Genomic DNA, 20,603 nt, shown 5'->3' with positions numbered 1-20,603 from the left:
GGACGTATATATAGCTATATTCAAACGGGAAATGTTTGGCGACAAAACACAATGAAACATTGTTTGATAACCAAACATGTTGATGTATCAAACATGTTTGACCACGATCCAAACGAACAAAATGTTTTGCAATGTTTGATAGAATGTTTGTCAACCTTTAAGTCTCGCCAAACATGATGAAACACCATCAAACAAGGTGTCCAAACGGCAAAATGTTTGGTAACGAAACAATGTTTGATCGCGTTTTATCGCCAAACATTTCTCGCTCTGTTGCCTTCCCACCCCACGATTCTCCCCTATTTTTTTCGCACGCCTTTTTTCGCGCTGAGCGCCAACTAACTGAACATCAGATCTGGAAGGGGCTATAACAGACGCTCATTTACGAGCTTGGGAATTTTGAGCTAAAGCGCAATTTGAATGTTAATATTGCCGACGGCTTTGCGCTCATTACATCGGTCGTAGCTCTACCGTCCTTTAAAAAATCGAATCTAACTTCGAAGCAAGTGTTAATTGCCATCTTGTTTTCTAAGTCCTGAAAGCTGCAATAAACCGGCAATCTGTATTCAAATCACAGTTTTTCCGTCCGTCTATCAAAGGAAAGAAAAGTTCTCCAAGTATTCTTCACCAGCAAGGTGGAATTACGAAAAAAAGTGTCAACAGATTATAAACCAACCGCTAATTTGCAAACTCTGATTCCCCACAACCCGTAACTTGCTATCGCAAATCACGAGTTAAAATAGACTCACAGCAACTACAAAACAGGAACTTTTATTTCTGATAGAGGTCTTCAACAGCTCAACGTTGCTCTATAGAAATCTGAACGGAACAAAACACGTCTCTGAGTAAAGAGCAGAAATAAAACTTTACGCTACCATTGGCGCAAATTAAATGAAAGTCAAGCCAAACCTCCCTGTAGTTTTACGATTGCACGCGCGCTTAGGACGAAAGCTCAGGTAATCTGCGCGCGCTCAAAGGAAAACGTAAGTGTTTTTCGATTTTTATGACGTCAACATGAGCATAAAAAGCAAAACTGACAGTGAATGTTCTCGCGTTTCCTTCGGTGAACTTTTTTAAAATTTGGCTCAGTTGTAACAACATACAATTCCTATAAAATACTTTATTTTTGCCAAAATCTGTCGGAGCTAATCTAATACATTTAGAAGAATGACAAATTACAGGACACTGGAATAACCATCTGAACAACCTTGACTTTTTACCAATTCAAAATATCAGGCAATATCATTTCCATGATGTGGCAAAGTTTGAAAAAACTTCACCGAAGGAAAGTATAAATATTAAGTAGTTTAGGCCAAAATGAGGAAAAAATCTGCCTGTCATTAGATGAGATGTTGCCATGGTAACGGCCTTAATCCAAAAATTGACAACCAAAAAATAAGCCTTATTTTAAAAGTACCCATACTGGTAAATCTCTACAGGGAAAACTTTAAGAGGAATTAACAAAGTTTCCTTTTCTAACTCGCGCTCTATAGGGAGGGTGTTAGTAAATATTCTAGGGAGCCACCTTAAAATACGTTATCGCGGCGTTATGTCCATGGCGAGTCGTCCCAGTCTTTTAGTGCTCGCACGGTCATTTCCCGGTGATCATGGTTTTCACTGTTCGCCTAGTTACGAAGAAAGCGCGCAAAGTATAAAGTGGTGATTAGCTTCTAGTTTTACCATGGAACAAGGCTATTCTAGAAAACGGACTTTCCGGCTAACTTTCCCTTTACTCTTGCCGTTGCTACACAATGTAGCTTCCTGCGCAGCAATTATATAAACTTCAAGTAAGGCAGAGTGTGCACTTGACATGCGAACACGACATTACGCCACGATTCAGTCCGTACCGAATGACTTGTCTTAGAAATGTGGTACACTTCTAGTAAGCAGCCCCAAAGCGACCTAATTTGGTGATCGCCGGATAGGTCTGGCCACTCAAGGAAGTATTAAAATGCTGAAAATGTAATGTTTGAAAACATTCGGCTAAAAAAGAGGAGCAGTGCGATAGGTCATCAAAAGAGAGAGTTCTACTACACTGCTACGATAAAACAACTATCCATCGTAACACAGTGCTAGAATTCTCTACGGCTAAAACAGAACTGTTAAGAATGGCTGACTGTTAGGATCGAGAAACGCCGGTCAACGACCCATTTGGCAAATCGCTCATATTTTGCCCAAAGATACCCTTAGGTGACCTGATTCTAAAAATCATATTATAAGGTTCCAGCGAATTTTTATTTTTCAGAAATTCGCGAAAATTTGAAAGCGCGGTCAAAGTGCGGTTTTTCGTGTAATAAAATGACCGAAATAAGGTGCGAGGACGAAGCGCTGCTTAAGTCTTAAAATAAATTAAATTGACTTCAAACTTCACACAAATGTGGAACAACCACTCTAATTTATTCCTCGCTTTAAACTAATCTCAGATATGTTGATATAGTGGTTTTCCAAACCATTTTAAAAACAGCTATGAAGCGTGTGAAAAATAACGGCAAAATATACGTCATGTTTAACAGCATAAAAATGCATCTGGTACCTCACTTTCCGATTATTTTACTTTGCAGCCTTAAAATATCATTATTAAACATATACCATGCCAAGTTTCATGCTCGAACTCGCAGTATTTCTCTTTGAGAAAAACGGAAATCTATGTCAATGTGTTGGGCGCAAATAACAACAATTATACACGAACAATAGACAAATCAATTTCAAAAGCGAAAGTAAAAGGCTATCATAAATCAATCAATTCAATCAATTAAGCAACTCACTGCTATCAGTAGAAACATATTGTCCTCATAATGTCCACTACATAAAAACTGTTTTTAGACGTTTTCGATCTTTGTTTAATTTCCTGTCCGCCGTGATGTCTAGTTTGTCATCGCGTGTAGACGTGTATCATTGCAACAGCATCAGTTCACTAGAATAACACAGAGACCTATCAGGGTAAGGCGTAGGGACAATCTGCAGTTCTTCTACCAGTGGTTCACTATCACTCTTCTCGGTTGAGCTTTACGAGTTGACTGACTTGACTCGTGGCTCCCGGCCACGTCCATCTAGTAGTATGTCACCACCCCAGTACGTGAGTATGTGTCGAAAGAAAACTTGAGATTCTATCAAATACGATTAGCATTACAACCAGACCGATTGCGTGTTGGACAATGCTGAATTACAATGTGCAACAGGCTTTTCTGGTTTAACTGTTTTTCCACCTGTCCACGGTCAATGCAATATGTGCGCCAACAGGTATCTGACGCAACGGAGCTAAACTCAGAATTATTTTGCTTAGTGATCCCTGTGATACTTCGAGAATCATCTGGTGTTTCAGTGTTGGCGTTAAGAGCTAGAGACCACTTAATCTCCCACCGCATACAGATATTCGAAATTTCCGGGAGTACCCCCCCCCCCCCCCCCCCGCTCCCCGACTGTAGCTACAACTAAAAGCCATTCAAGAACAAGAAATAATTGCTCCTGGATAGTACAGCTTTGAAAAGCGCATTTCAATCTACTGTCACTACTTTAAACTTGTAATTGCGAAATGTTGAACATTTGCGCGAAAGCAGTGAAAGCGTGACTGGGCTGCTCGTACGGTTGTCTGACAACTTTTACCGAGTCTCGAATATCAGCCACGCGGCATGGTTGCCGATATAATAAAAACAGATTCATGAGGCCCCTTATTCTTACAGCAGAAAGCTTGGCCTCTTTAAGGCAATGCGGAGTGGTATCGAGGGGAATCGACGGCTTTTAGGTATGTTTTCTGTAACATTTTCGGGTTAAATTAGTCGTATTAATATTTTGTTTATTTGTTTCGGGTCAGACCGTTTCACATCTTGTTTCCAATTTATATAGGCGAAATTTATTTGGAACTTGCCACTACACTTTTAAACTTACACTTTTGATGACCTCGGTTTGATTTTGTTGTTGTACCGGTAATACATTGCCGGATTAACTTCTCGACTTCTTGAAGTTGAACGGAGATCGGCTGTTTACCAAATTAGAATAAGGGCGCGATTTTGATTTGCCTCAAGATATTTCAACTCGATTAATTTACAGTCCTTTAACGTCCTTGATGCTAAAAAGCATTCCAAGTTGACCCATTATTGTGTCTTAACGAACTTAAAGCGTTTTGGTGAATCGAAAACATTAAGGTTCCAGGAAATCTCTTGCGTTTGTTATGACAACCATTCACGTGTTGTTGACATTAAGGAAATACACGCGATGACAAACTAGACATGACGGTGGACACGAAATTAAACAAAGTTAACGCGCAATGGTTCGAAAACGTCTGAAAACAGTTTTTATGCAGTGGACATTATGTTTCTACTGATAGCAGTGAATTGACGGGATTCTAATTAATGATAGCCTTTTACTTTCGCCATTGAAATTGATTTGTCTCTGGTTCGTGCGTAATTATTGTGTTATTTGCGCCCAACACATTGACATAGATTTTCGTTTTTCACAAAGGGAAATACTGCGAGTTCGAGCATAAAACTTGGCATGGTATATCTTTAATAATGATATTTTAAGGCTGTAATGTAAAATAATCGGAAAGTGAGGTACCAGATGCATTTTTATGCTGTTAAACATAAGCTATATTTTGCCGTTATTTTTCACACGCTTCATAGCTGTTTTTAAAATGGCTCGGAAAACCACTATATCAACATATCTGAGATTAGTTTAAAGCGAGGAATAAATTAGAGTGGTTGTTCCACATTTGTGTGAAGTTTGAAGTCAATTGAGTTTATTGTAAGACTTAAGCAGCGCTTCGTCCTCGCACCTTATTTCGGTCATTTTATTACACGAAAAACCGCACTTTGACCGCGCTTTCAAATTTTCGCGAATTTCTGAAAATAAAAATTCGCTGGAACCTTTAAATATGATTTTTAGAGTTAGGTCACCTAAGGGTATCTTTGGGCAAAATATGAGCGATTTGTCAAATGGGACGTTGACCGGCGTTTCTCGATCCTAACAGTCAGCCATTCTTAAAAGAATGTCAACTAGAGTTATTTTTAGGCTTAACAAAATACTGAAGGGAATGTCTGGCTTAACTGACATTCTTTGTTAGTCATTCCGATCTCAGAGCGAGCACTTTCTCTTTCTCTCTCTCTCTCTCTCTCTCTCTCATCGAGTACCGGAAAATACGGGGCCCTGGGACAGAGTAGACGAAGAAAATTTACCGAAGTACAGTGGCAGAGAGAAAAAAAAGAAAAGAACTTCGGCATAATTCTCAGTTTGTATCTTCGGCGTTCCCCGTAGTGTTGTCTTCGTTACGAATCTCTCTCATTAAATTGCAAGTCTCTATCTTGTCAAAGGAGCCTCAATTCTCAAAGAACAATAACATCGTCCTCGTCTTCGTCCACAGGAGCATTAGACACCCTTGCTCTTTTTGCGTTCTTCAAGTCTTGTTGATCTTCGGAATCATTGGCTTTCCTCTTTCGAGACGGCGCTGGTTCATCAACTACCATCAATTCCTCTTCGTTCCCGCCTAACAAACGTACGAGATTGAATTAGTCGAACTCAAAACGGATACTTTGTGCTGTAATTTCTAACCGCTTTCTGTTCCGATTGATTTGGTTGATGTGCCCAATACAACCCTTTTCCTGCCGTTTTCGATTTGCCTGAATACCCCCGCATGCGGAAATCAGCTGTGTTGCTCGGTATAAAAGTGAATATCTCAAATTGTTGGTGATCGAGACACGTCCTGATTCAAATTCTACGTAACTACCCATAATCCCCTTTACGTGGCCCCAGTCCTCTGGTCCGTAGCTGCAAAGTCTGTTGTACAATGCTACATTGTCAGGAATATCATTTTGCAGCATTCGTTTTCTATCCTAGAGCACGAGAGGCGCGTGATAGCTTGGAAAGCATTAACTGCCTCCGCGTTTCTATAAGGATGTTCAATCTGAGTTGTCACGCAACGTTAATCACTGTCGCGAAGAAGAGCATTGCGTGACGACTAAAACAACCTATGAGGTATTTTTTTTCTTGAACTAATATTCTCTTACCCGTCGCAGCTTGGTTTTCTGTTTCTTCTGGTTCCGTTGACGGGCCGGGCTTCGGACTAAGAGGTATGGGGGCCGGCACATCACCTTCCACCTCAAACTCTAAATCGCTCTCTAAATTATCTCTATAATGAAATTATTGCGAGTAGTTACAGCTGTAGATGATTAGAAAGAAGTTACGACTAAGTAGCCAGAGATTGACTCAATATAAAACACCAAATCACAGCCATTTACACTGATCAGTCATAACGAACGAAAATAAGGCAACAAACCAATGAAAATCATGACGCCCAGCGCGGGAAAAAAAAGTTACTGATTGGTTTTGGTTTCGCTGCTGATTGGTTTAAACTAACAGCATCTTTCTTCCCATTGGTTAGAGTTCTACGACCTTTTTTCAACCAGTCACAGAGCAAACGTGTCTCGTTGTTGTCTCGTTCCAACGATGAAACGAAGGTCGCATATTTACTGAGTTCAGCTTCGTTGCGAAATTCAATTTTTACTTACCGACAATGGAGTCAAGAAAGAGTTTTCAACGACTTCTAACATTTGCAAGGAACTATTTCCTAATATGTTAACATGTAACCGGTTACATCTAACTAACATGTCAGATAAAAACCCCATAAATCGAGTTGTATGTTATGCATTTGTTTTGCCAGCACACCTGTGTTGAATATTGAGGACAAGCTGGTAGTTTTGAAGGAAGTCGTCCGCTGTTAATCTCGAGCTGTTACCAACGTGGAACTCACTTAACGTCTTTGGTAAATTTTCTATTAAAAAAAGAAGAGAGAAGAGGATTAGGTTTGAATAATTGTAGCAGAATACAAGCATGAGAACTTAGAAGAGTTGAAAATAATACAACAACTCAAACTTTACTGACACTCCCTAAAGAGGGCTTTTCAGTGACAATGATACAAATTTTTAAGTCAACATAAGTTAAAATGATGGCGTTTCTAAACATTACGATGATACAATGACGAATAAAAAAAGAACATGAATAATTTGATAGCAGAAACTAAAAATTATAAGATAAAGATTATATAAAAACAGAAATTGTTGTAATAAAGCAAAAACTAAGACCGACTTGAGAGAAAAGTGGCGAACAAATTAGCCTCAATTTACGTTTAAAAGTAGGAACAGAGTCGCAGAGTTTAAGAGGGTTGTCTAAACTGTTCCAAAAGCTGACTGCACGGTAATAGAATGTCCTCTGTCCAGATCTGGATTTAAATAAAGGAATGAGCAAGAACTGAAAGCTATGGTCAATCAAAAAGTTCTGTTAACAATTTAAAAAGAATAACGTACCGTCTGTTTCTCCCTCTTCGCTTGATATTAATATGCTGCCTGAGAGCAAAAAGAAATTGTTTTAAGTTAGCAGATGTTCTTTTCCGTCCAGGAAACGTACTTAGCGTTGGTTCCCGGTCTATCATATCTCTCAGCTTTATTTCTCAGTCTCCTGCAAGCTGACTACTCCGCATAACTGGGTCAAAGCGCAGGGAGTGGTAAGCGTGATAAAAGGCGGGAAAATCAGGCGAACCGCAAGCAGCAGTCATCGTGACTTGATTGTAAACCAAAAGCAACGCAGTCTGTTTTACAGTTAAGTCGCAAGGAGATGTCTGTGCTCGAAGTTTCTCTTCAAATGAATAAACGCAAAATGTTAATGAAACAAAGAGAGAACTAACCTTTGCCATCCTCTATTTCGACATCGGGGGCCACCATTCCAAATCTTTCCTTAAGTATCTACATTAAATAGATGAAAGAGTCGTTGTTTCGTTTATTTATTTATTTATTTATTTTTTTTACGTAAGGCCGTTCTGGTTGGTAATACCGAACGTAAGTCTTTTCTTGATTTAGTTCTGCATTTGTCGAGCTCTGCAACGGGTGTAAAAATCTTGTCCGACGAGCTCTAACGAGTCAGAGGAAACATGCTGTTTATTTTCTTCGACCAATCAGGAAGGCCAATAATAATTATAATCGTGAGGTGCTGTGCACGCATTTCCCGAGCTTGGTATTTGATGAATAAATTCTGATTGGTTTATTAGATCATTTGCGTCTGTTGTGATTGGCTAAATGTGATTTGAATGGATTTTGGGCTTGGTTTAACGACAGGAAGGGAAAAACGCTGTAACGATAAGAATGACAAACATTTTCCACAATAAGCAAGTAGACACGTCTCAGGAGGTTACAATAGTGTATTCTTCAATGAACACAGTATTAGACTGGAAACTAATCAAGCTGTACGCTACCCAGCTGATAGCTTGTTTCCACTAATATTTGTCGGTAGCATTGGAATGATGTTTACGCTTTGTTTCTTCCAAAACGTCACAACCGCAGTAGGGTACCGAGTAGGCAATGTCTCTGAACTAAATGCAAAAGATAAAATAGAATATTCCAGCTCACCTTTTCTTCTAACGTCTTGACTGTGAGAGTTTCTGTGTTTACAAAAACAGTCACCTATAGTGGTACAGAAATCCGGAAAATCGCAAATCAATCTTCCAGACAGAGAAGACTTACCCTATAGGTATACTCCATTCACACCGACAGGTTAAACATGTTTAAAAGTGGTTTAACTAAGATTTAGATTTAGATTTTGACCATAACCCTAAGTGGGTATAGGCCCAAGGTTAAAATTTAGTTGCTCATGCCATACACACCCCACACCTTAACAAGGCAAAATCATGTTTAAATAAAATATGTTAGCAAGCATGTTATAGTAAGTATGTTAGCAAGTTTTTACGCCCACCCGTCGCCATACAAAATGAATACGCTGTACAAATGCATCATCTAATAACATATTTAGTAATTTTTAAGAAAACTTTACCACTCTTTTCAGGTTACCACCATTAAAAATGTTTCTTTTGAAGAAATGGTTTCGAGGATATGCCAATGATAGCTCCTCTTCAAATTATACGATCACTAGTCATTTTTAAGATGTAGAAAACCAATTTTAATAGTTCACTAAAGTGTAAAAATAACACCTGACTGAACTGAAGAAGGAAATAGTAAAGATGGGAAAAGATTGGGAATGCTGAGTACGACAGATTACCAATTATTAACTTGAAAATTCAGGATACTGAAATGTTCAAGACGTGCATTTTGTAATGCAGGCCCGAGGTTTCATTAAGGGCCAGGCACCGGGCAAATTGACCGGCTGTGAGGAAGGTTTTACCCGCCCAGTTTAACCATCTTGCGTTGAGTTTTTTTCTTATAAAGAAGTTCAGTTCAAATAGGTTCGTCGCCTGTGAAAACCAGTTGCCCTTCTGCTCAAAAAGTTAATGAAACCCCCTTAAAAGCGACAATTTAATGAAAAACAACTAACAACATTTCAATCATTTCTGCAAAGAACATGGCCTTGAAATTCATGTTTCTTTTTGCTTTCTTTCCTCACCTCGGGTTTGGCAGCACAGACGTAGCACTTGGGGTTTGGAGGAACCAGGCTACAAGGCACTAATAATCTCTTCCTTGGATTCGGTTGTCGGTTAAGATAGATCTGCAACGAGAATGCAATTAGACGGTATACAGAAAATTCTCAACCAAAAACCTTCACTTACACTACAATTGGGCTGTCAATTAAACTTTAATTTTCCTAAATGTAAGACTAATTAAAACTTTCCAAAAACTAGTCAAAATGCATGAATTCAAAATGCCTTTTGTCTGACATGAGCAATCAGTAAGTGAGCACAATACAAGCCAGAGTGTGCAGTATTCCATTCTCTCAGATAATCTTGTTCTATTTGAACAGACTAACCGTTCTACATTTGTCCAGCTTCCCATTCAGGATGTTTAGAGCCTGCATGACTATCACCCCTGAAATTATCGCATTTGTTGTGGCAATGGCTGGAATAATATTGCCTGCCATGGCTATAAAAATAAGAAAAGTAAAACACCGATGTCACATGACCATCTCCACAGAATAACAAAAATATATAATAGTAATAATAATAATAATAATAATAATAATAATAATAATAAATATTCATGGTAAAGTTAACTTGGTGCAGTGCTTTTATACTTTCAGTTACATTCTCTCAGAAAGTAGTATAGAAATTAATCCATGTACTTTTATTACCTCTGGCACCTTGTACAGTTGTATATTTTTACGAGTCTTGCAATATTTTGGCAACGGAGCCCATAGAGCAAGTCAGGCTAAAAATGATAAGTAAAAGGGCACAGCGATGCTATTTGTTAAACAAGAGATTTATTCTACAACGCTTTTCTTTCTGAAAACTGAGGCAATGCAAAACACAGTATTGTGTTGTCCAAGAGCACTAAGACCAAGAAAACCAGAACTAATTGTTCTATTGGTTTCCTGAAATGCAAATACCCTGGGATTTATACTCGTTTCAGGCGTTATTTGTACTCTACAGACTACAAGTGACAAACTGTTTTTAGTAGCACATGTTTGTAAGTGTAGTTTAGAAGCCGTATTATTCCACAGATACATTAAAAATGTTGACAGATTTACACATAATGTACAGGAACAAGGGTTTTTTTTTACAAACCTTTTACATCAAAGCGACTCCTCATGGTTATACTAAAAATGTGCGCTCTGATATTTGCCGCGCTCGTTACAAAGTCCATTGAAGCCGGGTCATCCTGTGGATTGTCAGTGGCAACCAAGTGAACGTACATTTTTAACAAATAACTATTTTATTCACATTATCTCTAACATACAAGCATTACAACAAGCATGTAAGTTGTCATCATCAGCATTTAAGGTTGGAACACGCTAGGAGACATGTTGCAAGGAAATGAAGCGGGGCCATGTTACAGCGACAGTTTATCTTGTAAGACATGCCCATTCATAATTTTCAAAAACATTTTGTGGTGGGGACAAACGTTCGTCATATTTCCTGTAAAATGTGATTTGCAGATTACCAAACACTGACCTTATCCCAGACAAGATCTTCTCCTCTTGCTAGTAACTGTTGCTTTAGAATATCAATGCTGAAACAAGAAAGTCACTTTTTCCATTACATTTTTGCATTGTTAAAAAGTAAACATGGTATACCTCGACAATAAACACACATACATGTATAACTAAACTAAATGACACCTGGACAATTTTCCATCAAAACACCATAAAAGCTTTTAAGAAGCTATTTTTTTTTTACATGATTATTTAATTTTTACTTGTGCAAAACGTCCAAGAAATATCCCACCCCATGAAATTCCAAGGGGGTGGGGGTCTCAACAGCTAACATTTTTTAAAATTAAAAAAATTAAATTAAATAAAATTAAATTAAATTAAAACTAGGAAACTAAACTGGTAATTCCAGAGGGGGATTTTAAATTAGAAACCTTTCCATGGGGGAAATGGAGATTTTCTGGAACAATGAACATTAAATGAACAAATTTAATGTATGCTAAGTTTCCAAATGCAAGGTGGGTGCCTTAAACTAATGAAATTATTCATATTCATTCTATTAAGCTAGATTGTAAATGTACATTTGCAAGTACAGAGTGACTCTGCATGCACAACCAGGTGCCTAAAAACATACGACAAAAGCAAAGATTAACCAACCTTTGGCTGAAGATGTCAGCACACTCCTCTGGGCTCCATACTCTTTGGTCCTGCAAACCATTATCTGCCTCTTTTTCTTCATTATTACATGCTGAAAAATAGTAGTAAAAAAAAAATTATAATTTACAACTCAGAGATAATCTGTGACCCAGCCATTAATAATTATAGTAAATAAAATTGTAAATCTGAGCAATCACAGTCGTTTGCAGCACTACCACACACTAGACAGTATCGATACCCCATAAATTTTGTGTTAAAACCATTTACTATGCCATAGTACATTAAGATGAGCACACAAGAGAGGACAAGTTCCAGCAACTGGTCCCTGCAACAGGTTCTGGATTTAGAAACCTTTTGATTCCTTCAGTAGGTAACAGTCACAAATGATGAAATACAAATAAAATATTAGACAACAAACAATACTGTTCTAAAATACACTTAGAATGAGATACAAATTTGGTGAAGCAATGTGATTCACTAGCATCCAGTACTCACAGAAAGACCTCCTTTTTTGGGTGAGGAGGGGGATGAAGTCATTTTTTAAAACTTAACAGTAGTCTATTGGATATGAAATAATCTCTAAGAAATAGAAAGAAAATTTAACAGTTTATTAAGTAGAATACCGTCTAAAGCCTGGTTCTCATATGCCGCAGATATACCTAGGACATAGCCACCATCACTTCCTTGACTGCCGGCATTGATCACCGCCTTGCCTGCAAAGCTGAGCTAAATTCAACTTCGCATGCAAGCTGTGGTTGGTGGCGGTTGTCTGCGAAGAAAATATTTTTATGTGAACATCATCTGGACCATCTGCGGATGCAATGTATTACATAACAACTCAATTTTTTCCCACAATTCCATACTTTACAGATGGAATGGTTGAATTAAATTGTGCCAATTTGATTTGGATTTCACATCAATTTGAGTATGTCAGCGATCCATCGCAGATGCACCGGGGACCCACCAGAACAGATTGCCAAACATCATCACTTGCAACCAGCGCCTACGTCGTGGGTAGGTCGGCGGCATATGAGAGCCAGGCTTAACAGTTAAGGCCATTATCTCATCCAGATGAAATGCTATGGTAGATGTTTATATTATAGAATGATAGACGTACATTTCTCCTCACCTTTTTTAATACTTTCCCAGTCAAGTGGCACAGGAGGTTTCCTCTTTCTCCAAAGCTTATCCATTGATAAAAGGTACTTTATGTCTTCACTGAACAACTGAATGAGATCCAAACAGAAACAAATCATGAATGAGACAAGGTCAGTTTTAACTCTGCTCACACATAATTATACTACAGGTAAATTGTAGGACAAGAACTGATCATGGGGAAAGTGTGTCATTTGTTTTGTAACTTTTCAGCCTAAGTTAAAACAACTCTCCCTCTCCAGACCCCAGTTGCTGAACATTCACTGTAGTATATAATATATTCCAGGCAGGTTCCATACTGAAGTGGCATCCCCTACAGAGATTCTTAAAGTGTATCTGTTTGGCTCTTATTCTTACTTTTTAACTCTTTCAGCAATACCACATGGACCCCAAAATTCCATATTACATGTACAACAAATTGCAAGCTGGGTGATACTGGGAAAATACTGGCTTGGTTTTGACAGTACAGGTTAAGTACAATGAGGTCCATTTTCTTGCAGTACTGGCCTGAGCAAGCTTGGTTTTGAAGTGATAAATTACAGGAACTGCAAATGAGCTGTAGAAATGTCATTCTGATTGGAATACATAATTGTACTTTTGGCTATTGATCCTCTTAATCATCTTTGTCACATTATGATAATAACATTTTTAATCAGTGTAGAATATACATGTAGATGTGTAATTTATGTGTTCAGGTTGATTCTTACATATACATGAACACAATCATCTCTCCACACAAACGTACCTAGAAATGTGCATTGACTCAGACTAGATGACAACAACCACAACAACAACAACAACAATTCATAACTTACTTTATTGAACAATTTAACAGGATCATATCCTATCTCCTCTGCCCATGTTCTTGTTGATGCTCTCTCAATACCTCCAGCAGCATTCTCTTTCTCTTGATTCTGCACTGCCTTTTCTCCAGCCCCTCCAACAGCCTCTGGATCCTCTGTATCAGGAGACACCTCTTCATCTGCATCAGCCTCGCCGAACAGTTGGCTGTAACATACCAGAGAGTATACTGCACATCAAGCATACATTACGCAGTCAGTCTGATTGTTGTTGTCAAAACACCAATTCACACGTACCATATAAAATAATTTCTCTAGTTTCTAATCTTTTTTAATGTCATGTATAAACATTTTGCTTGCATGCTATACATACTTGAAAAGATGTTTTGCCCAGACAATACAGTGTATAGGTTCTGAAGGAGTATTTCTGATGGTGCAGCCAGGAAATGTTTTCTGGGTTGGTTTGGGCTGACACTCGTAACACTCTGTCACACCCTGTTCATTGAAAAGAGAAACAGAATGATGGAATACAAATTTGTCAAGAGCGTATCATCCATTCAGTGGTTTTATTTTCATAGTGACAGCTGTTAAGGTCGACTTTCAATCAAAAGTTATATCCCCTAGTATAGTCTTCCATTGCTTTGGGTATCCCATAAAATTCCTAAATACTAGTCTAACGTAAGCTTTCTTTGTGGACGTTTTCCGTGAGGGTTTACAATTGTGTGCACTTGTTTTTGGATGGGATTATTATGTAAATTTGCATAATTTCAACAATAGTCAAGCTTTTAGAGGTTCAGAGATCAACGTGAAACATGAAATAAGTAAAATGCAAAAATCCGGGCTGAAATATTTAATTTATTTAACAATTGAAATTATTAGACTATGAGCCTGACTTTACTATTCATGAGTGACTGTTGTCAACAAGGCAAAGCCGAGATAACTATTGCTCATACAAAACACGGGTGCGATTAGTCGATTTTTTTGTTAGTGGATACTCTAAAGGATAACAGCACCAAACCTACAATTTTGTGTATTAAACCTAAACTTCAGAATAGTTTTCAGTTCCAAGAGCAGGGCACGCCAATCGTTTTTTATCAGCAATTACATAAATCTACTAGAGTTCTATCAAGAATGCCATTCTCTGATTGGCTATGCTACTCACTATGTACTCTGTTGTAGATAGTGAGTAACCTACAGTGAATGCTTGTTAGCAAACTGGCGGCTGCTTCTTTGCATTTAGTGTCTGTGATCAGGATTTAGATGAAGTTTTGAACAACTAGTAGATTTATTATTATACCAAAACTATTAGCAAGATTATTCCCTCTTGATTTCTATGCATGATAGTTGACAAGGGTGCAGCCTGAGTCAACAAATTGTTAAATAGAAAATGGTGAGAGAACCAATCAGATTTGCAGATTTCAAAGAGAACACAGCTGAGTACCCTACCAAAATAAATGTAAGTTATTAACGACACACATGTACAGTAGAAAACAAACCCAGCAGTCACAGGCTTTTTAAAACAAAAGCATCAAATTTGTGTCAGTGTCTAATTGCAGAGTAAAATGCATAAAATATATTTAGTATTGATACCTTTTTAATAACAGTAGCCTGTCCAAGATAGCCAGCAGTACCACTTTCCACCAGTGGCACGTCTGCTGCCAGACACATTCTATTGACATGGTTTCTGGCAGCTAATATACAAAACAAAACAAAAAACATTCAAATTAAACATACATGTAAAAAATATTAAAATGTTCAGTACATTTAAGAATTTTCACTTACTGGATTCCTCTTTTTGTAAAATCAAACAGCTACATGTATGCTAAGTACTTGCATGACATGGTGGTAACCTGGAGTAACCCTGTGATGGAGTACTTAATACTTAGCATCCTATCCAGGGGGAAGTAGAAATACTCCTACATGTAGTCTCTTCATGCTAAAAAAACCGTGATAGTGAACACTTGGACCAATGCAGACAGTTGTTGAGACAGCTGACAAAAACAGCAAGAGCAAGGGTTACCCCCCCCCCCCTCCTCCATGGTAGCAAAATAAATGACCTTTAGCCCAGCATATGAAAGCCACAGGTCTCACCTCTGTTGTCCAGAGCATTCATCACCACATTGAACTGCTTATAATACTCCACATTATACTCTGGGCTGTAAAAATATTAAACATTTTAATTTAGCAATAAAGAATTTACTTGGAGTAAGTTGTAATCAACAGACAAATTCGCATTATCTGCTAGAAGATTAAGATACTATACAATGTATCTCTTTTCGTTTATCAAGAACTGATTAGAAGAATTTGATTATAACATATCAGGCATGTCATTAAGGGCCATAACTCGTAACACCTGCTACAGCTGAGTATGCTTGATGAACCCTTGATGTTGCAGATGAAACTGCCTATTTTTGATACAATTCACCCATAAAGTAACAACTTTGTTACGGGTGTGAAGATCATCGAGACTACAAGTCAGTCAAATCAAAACTTAATGACAGCTCTGCATATAGTAAGAATTGATTATTGTTAATTAAGATGCTGAATGGGTGGAGGTAATCATGGAATGTCCATGTATCAGTACGTACCAAAGCCTGCCTAACAGGCAAAGCATGGATGGAAGGAGGGGTGAGTTACTCACTATCATTCTATAAAATCTCACACTGCCTGACAAATGACAAGCATCTTTTTTTGATTACTGAATTTCACTTTGCTAACTCTGTGCCTTACGTTACCTCATGATGTTATCATGGTGAGCTTTGATGTTTGCATCAGGATTGAATCGCAGTGCACTCTCACGTGAGACCTGTTCAATGAATGTAGTGACAAATTATCTTTGATTACAGTTGTTTAAAGGACCACAGCATTAACTCGGTCAACTGAGTCAAATCCACATCTTAGTCAAAGAATGTTGTACACTAGTAAGCACTAGTTGCTTTTTGAAAGAGAACAGTGAATGAAATAAATCGTCGTCAATAGTTAACAAAATATACATAAACTAGAAGACCACAAAATAATTAACCAGAACATTTCTAACAAATTATTTAATTCTCTGCTCAACCAGGATAGAATTTCTGCCTACATGTACGTAAAGTCAAGACATTCTAGTACTCTGTACCCTTTTCTTCCAAATAAGAAACTGTCAGGGATTTTATTTTCTTTTATCTACTTCCAGATTTATGTCCCTTGAGATGTTTTTCTCTGCCTAACCATATCACCTTTAAACATCTCCTAACCAATGAATCAGGGTGAGATGAAATTCAAACACTCTGCTTGCCCTTGGGCAAGCTGTAATTTCATCTTACTAGCCCAAATCTCTGAGGAGCTAGCCTGAAATTATTTTATTAATAAGGATAATTAATTAAAATAATAATAAGCAAAAATAATGTTAATTAATAATACGGAGCTTAGATGAACTAATAGGCCCTTTGCAGCTACAGTGTAAGCCATCACGCGACCTATTTTTCATAAAATTATGGGCTATAACTTAACGAATGCCAGAAATGGAAAAAGCATGTTGAAAATATCAAAATGGCCAAGTTTGAGGCCCCCATCATTAAAGAATGAGATTTTATGACAGTCTGAATTTTTGAAAAAAATAAGACAATTGTATGGAAAAAATTGTTGGAGAGCAAGGCCTTGCTCTCCAGGAACATTTTTCAAACAAATCTTCTAAATTTTCCGAGAATTCAAAGTGTTGCATAAACTTACTCTTTAATTCCAGGGTCCTCAAACTTGGCCATTTTGTCATTTTTGATGCACTCTTCCCATTCCTGGCATTCTTTAAGTTATCGCCCATAATAAAAAAATTTTCTACGAAAAATTTGGTCACGTGACCCCAGCTGCAAAGGGCCTATTCTCTTTGATTTCCCTTTCGAATTAAACCTTATACAATAAAACATTTAGAACGCTTAATGTGTGGTTCTAGAAAATATCCATACCCCTCATGGAGGGTTCATTTCCAGTTTGACCCCCACCCCCCAGGATTTTCTGTTCCAGGGGGCTTCACAGTACTCCCCCCACCCCCTGGAATTTCCATGACTTTTTTACTTGGGTCTCCCTAGCTCTTGGAAATTTCATACCCACAAATAACAACAAGACTTAAGTCATCCGTTTTCATCTCCTAGGTACTGTAATAAAATTTAGCTGCAGGTATTCATGCTTGTAGACAAAGACGCAAGGCGGCATACATGAATTTTTTCACAAACAATTGTAAACCTTGACTTGGTCACACCACTTACGCTATTTCACTGTACATTAATTATGGAGATACAGTATTTACTAGGTCAGGATTAAAGCTGCTGGATAATGAAAGATTAAGGCTCTGAGATTTGACTTTCCAAAAAAAGACAGTGGAAAATTCTAGACGTAAATTCATGTCATGTTAACAATGAGTTTGAACTGACGACTGACTTAGAAGCACTTCACTCCCAAATGGTATAGCAGCTGACTTTTTCTTCATTCAAAGAAGCTTTCATACAAGAATCTAAGAAAGTACAGAAAATTTAAGCTCTTTTAAAAAACCCAGTCGAAGTTTTAATTTACGCGTAGTCAAAACAACATATCAAAATAATTTACACACGTAAGTAACGCCGTCACGCAACATGTTTTTTAAAACAGCTGTTTGCCAAATATCGCTGAAATTTTTCTTTCAGGAAAGGAATACGTCAATAATTAAAGTCATACGCTTTGTCTTATTTTGTAGTTTGTAAATGATAGTAAATTCATTTTATGTGTTAATGTCCTTTTAATTTGTCACACATTTTGTTCAGTCGTACTATAAATAACCAAATGAAATCTTGGCTACCACTCTGGACAGTGCTCCTTGCTTTCACGGTTACATATGCTTCAAGACATATGCTTACTTGAGCAAACTATTAACTACATGGATAACGATGAAAATATGTGATAACCTTGTTATGGCAAGTTTTTGTCTTGCACTGCCACCGCGCTGTCGGAACATGCGATCAGGCAAAAAATTGACTTCAGTCGCTTAAATTTTACATTTTACTCTACATTGTATCTTAGAAAAAGCATTTCTATTGTTTCACTTCCTCTCACAAACTGTCTGTTAAACACAACGTGTGAAGTTTGCCATTAGGAAAAAAAAACAAAAAACAAAAAAAAAGCAACAGTGTTTCACTCATGTCCACTTCATGTTTGCCTGTCAGGCAACCTGTGATAAGACAGCGCTAGCCCAACTGATTGTTTCACTAGTCCCGGGCTATCAGACAGCCTTTTCACTGTGTCCTGATGAATGGTCATTTGTTTGAGCTCAGATCTTACTCTTGCCATCAAACACAAAAGGATTTGTACAAATACATCTATATTTGCTGGCTAATCTTACTTGCATTTGGCATTGAATAAGAAATTAATGTATACTCTTCCAGTTATTTCTAATACCAGTTTTGGATGCTCTTAAAAATATTATGATCTTTAAAAGCTACAAACATGTCACACTATAATATACAGTCATGTACAGTACCTGTGCTTTGGACTTTCCCACATGTCTCTTCTGAAATAAAAACTGACGATTCAAGTTGCTAACATCAATGGTGTCCAGGTCAATCTGCAAAAAAAAAGTAAATAAATAAATAAATAAATAAATAAAAATAAATAAATAAATAAATAAAAATAACACATTATCATTAACCTGTATGTTTACAATGTACTAATGATTACAGACTGAACAAAAAATCCAAAACACTTTCTGGGGGGGAAGGACCTAGGACCCCTCTAGAAGCTTGTGCCAGTCGGCGGCATAATTTCATTGCTTCAGAAATCAGTTGCCATTTATCCTAGATCCGTGCCTGGTATAGCTACTCAAGTCAAGAGCTACAGCTATTTCCTAGTTTTGGTAGCATCTATCCTGTAAAGCAGATGTGCCACTAAGACACAAAGAGGATCAAGTCATTCTCAAAGCATTTCTGTCAGGTTCCTCTGAAAACTGCTGGTACCAATTTAAATGGCACAAAGGAAATTTAATTTTCAAGTTCGCCCTGTATTTTACTGACCCAAGAGTCACCTGCTACAGCATACTAGACTTCAGTCTGTAATTTGAATGTCCTCTCTCGAAAAACCTTCACTTACCCATCAGGCAAATAAAGGACAGAAGTCATTTCACTGGATTTCCAGAGCGATTGGGAAGGGTATGAATATTTTCTGGAACTTACAATGTTAATCTAATCTAAACTACACTAGCATGTCCTCCAGTCCATATACACGCAATAGCAGAGAGTTCTCCTTTTACACCCTTACCCCTCCAAAAAAACAACAACAACAACATTCACCGTCCCCTTTGTTATGTAACGATGTAACGTGAAACTGTACTTAATTAACATCCTTATTGCGCAGATCACTGATTATCAAAATGACCATCGTAACTATGATCTTGTTTCCAGCTTCATAGATATAACCTCCCTGGATCTACTGAAATATGAAACGGTACTGAAATCTGATGCCTGGGAAGTAAAGAATAGCTCTGTTATCGCAGACCACACAGGCAGCCTGTGATCGAAGGCACTACTTATGTACAATAATAATTGAATGAAATGCAGATTTGGGATGGAATGAGATGTCTTGAATAAAAATCCAATGAAACTGTAGCGAAAATCAAAATTTTAACGCATCTGCAACAAAGGAAAGCACACATGTTTCTTCGCACGTTTTTCGTGTCCGGACTCAATCGATTTGAATACTTACTACTTCAATGTCCTTGAAACCGGTTAAAACCAAATTCTTTAGAAGCTCACATCCAATACCACCTGCTCCAACCACCAGGACTTTTGAGTTTTCCACGCACTGAGACAAATCACTTCCTAAAACATTGCGATAAATGTCCGATATTCCCGCCATCGACGCCATCTTGAAAATTTCACCGGCTTGTTTCAAGCGGTCAGCGGTTGTATTTTAGTTGGTCAGAGCAAATCTTTACCGACCGGGTGGGTGTTAACTATAGGAATTGAAAAGATCTCTTTATCACTGACATTTTACGAAATATAGCTCTTACAGGAGAAAAATACAACTTCAAATATTTTCGTATTGTCTAAGTCTATTATATTTTTATGGTTTTTCTTTTTCAGTTTTATTTAGACTTTTTGGAAGAATAGGTCTAACACCACCCCCTAGTAAAGCGAT

The 20,603-nt window shown here is 37.6% G+C and overlaps 1 protein-coding gene across 2 annotated transcripts; it reads right to left on the bottom strand.

Moving 5' to 3' along the window:
- Positions 1 to 9: 9 nt before the first annotated feature.
- On the bottom strand, positions 10 to 20,581 carry LOC145466444 (SUMO-activating enzyme subunit 2-like). Of its 2 annotated transcripts, XR_014041892.1 has the most exons (20): positions 20,169 to 20,581; positions 18,952 to 19,035; positions 16,202 to 16,272; positions 15,558 to 15,622; positions 15,057 to 15,157; positions 13,840 to 13,961; positions 13,482 to 13,674; positions 12,641 to 12,737; positions 11,512 to 11,602; positions 10,877 to 10,934; positions 10,490 to 10,583; positions 9,736 to 9,848; positions 9,376 to 9,477; positions 8,388 to 8,441; positions 7,670 to 7,727; positions 7,293 to 7,331; positions 6,655 to 6,760; positions 5,997 to 6,118; positions 4,990 to 5,476; positions 10 to 2,113 (listed from the first exon to the last, which is right to left on the bottom strand). XR_014041892.1 is itself a non-coding variant. In XM_081450163.1 (19 exons), exons 1-19 carry the CDS (start codon positions 20,328 to 20,330, stop codon positions 5,316 to 5,318), a joined length of 1,893 nt encoding a protein of 630 aa, XP_081306289.1. In that variant the 5' UTR covers positions 20,331 to 20,581; the 3' UTR covers positions 3,429 to 5,315. The 2 variants fall into 2 exon arrangements, 1 of the variants encoding a protein (XP_081306289.1); XM_081450163.1 differs by lacking the exon at positions 10 to 2,113 and having other exon boundaries at positions 3,429 to 5,476.
- Positions 20,582 to 20,603: the final 22 nt, after the last annotated feature.

This window comes from Orbicella franksi, chromosome 13 (genome assembly GCF_964199315.1).
Source record: "Orbicella franksi chromosome 13, jaOrbFran1.1, whole genome shotgun sequence".
NCBI lineage: Eukaryota > Metazoa > Cnidaria > Anthozoa > Scleractinia > Merulinidae > Orbicella > Orbicella franksi.
This window is presented reverse-complemented; position numbering and strand designations above follow the sequence as displayed.

What these genes read in the sequence shown, in the direction of transcription:
- LOC145466444 (XM_081450163.1), bottom strand. Translation starts at nt 20,330, where the DNA reads ATGGCGTCGATGGCGGGAATATCGGACATTTATCGCAATGTTTTAGGA. An exon ending in GTTTCAAGGACATTGAAGTA is followed by an intron (nt 19,036 to 20,168) that starts GTAAGTATTCAA and finishes TTTTTTTTGCAG; the next exon opens with ATTGACCTGGACACCATTGA. An exon ending in GAATGCTCTGGACAACAGAG is followed by an intron (nt 15,158 to 15,557) that starts GTGAGACCTGTG and finishes TTTGTATATTAG; the next exon opens with CTGCCAGAAACCATGTCAAT.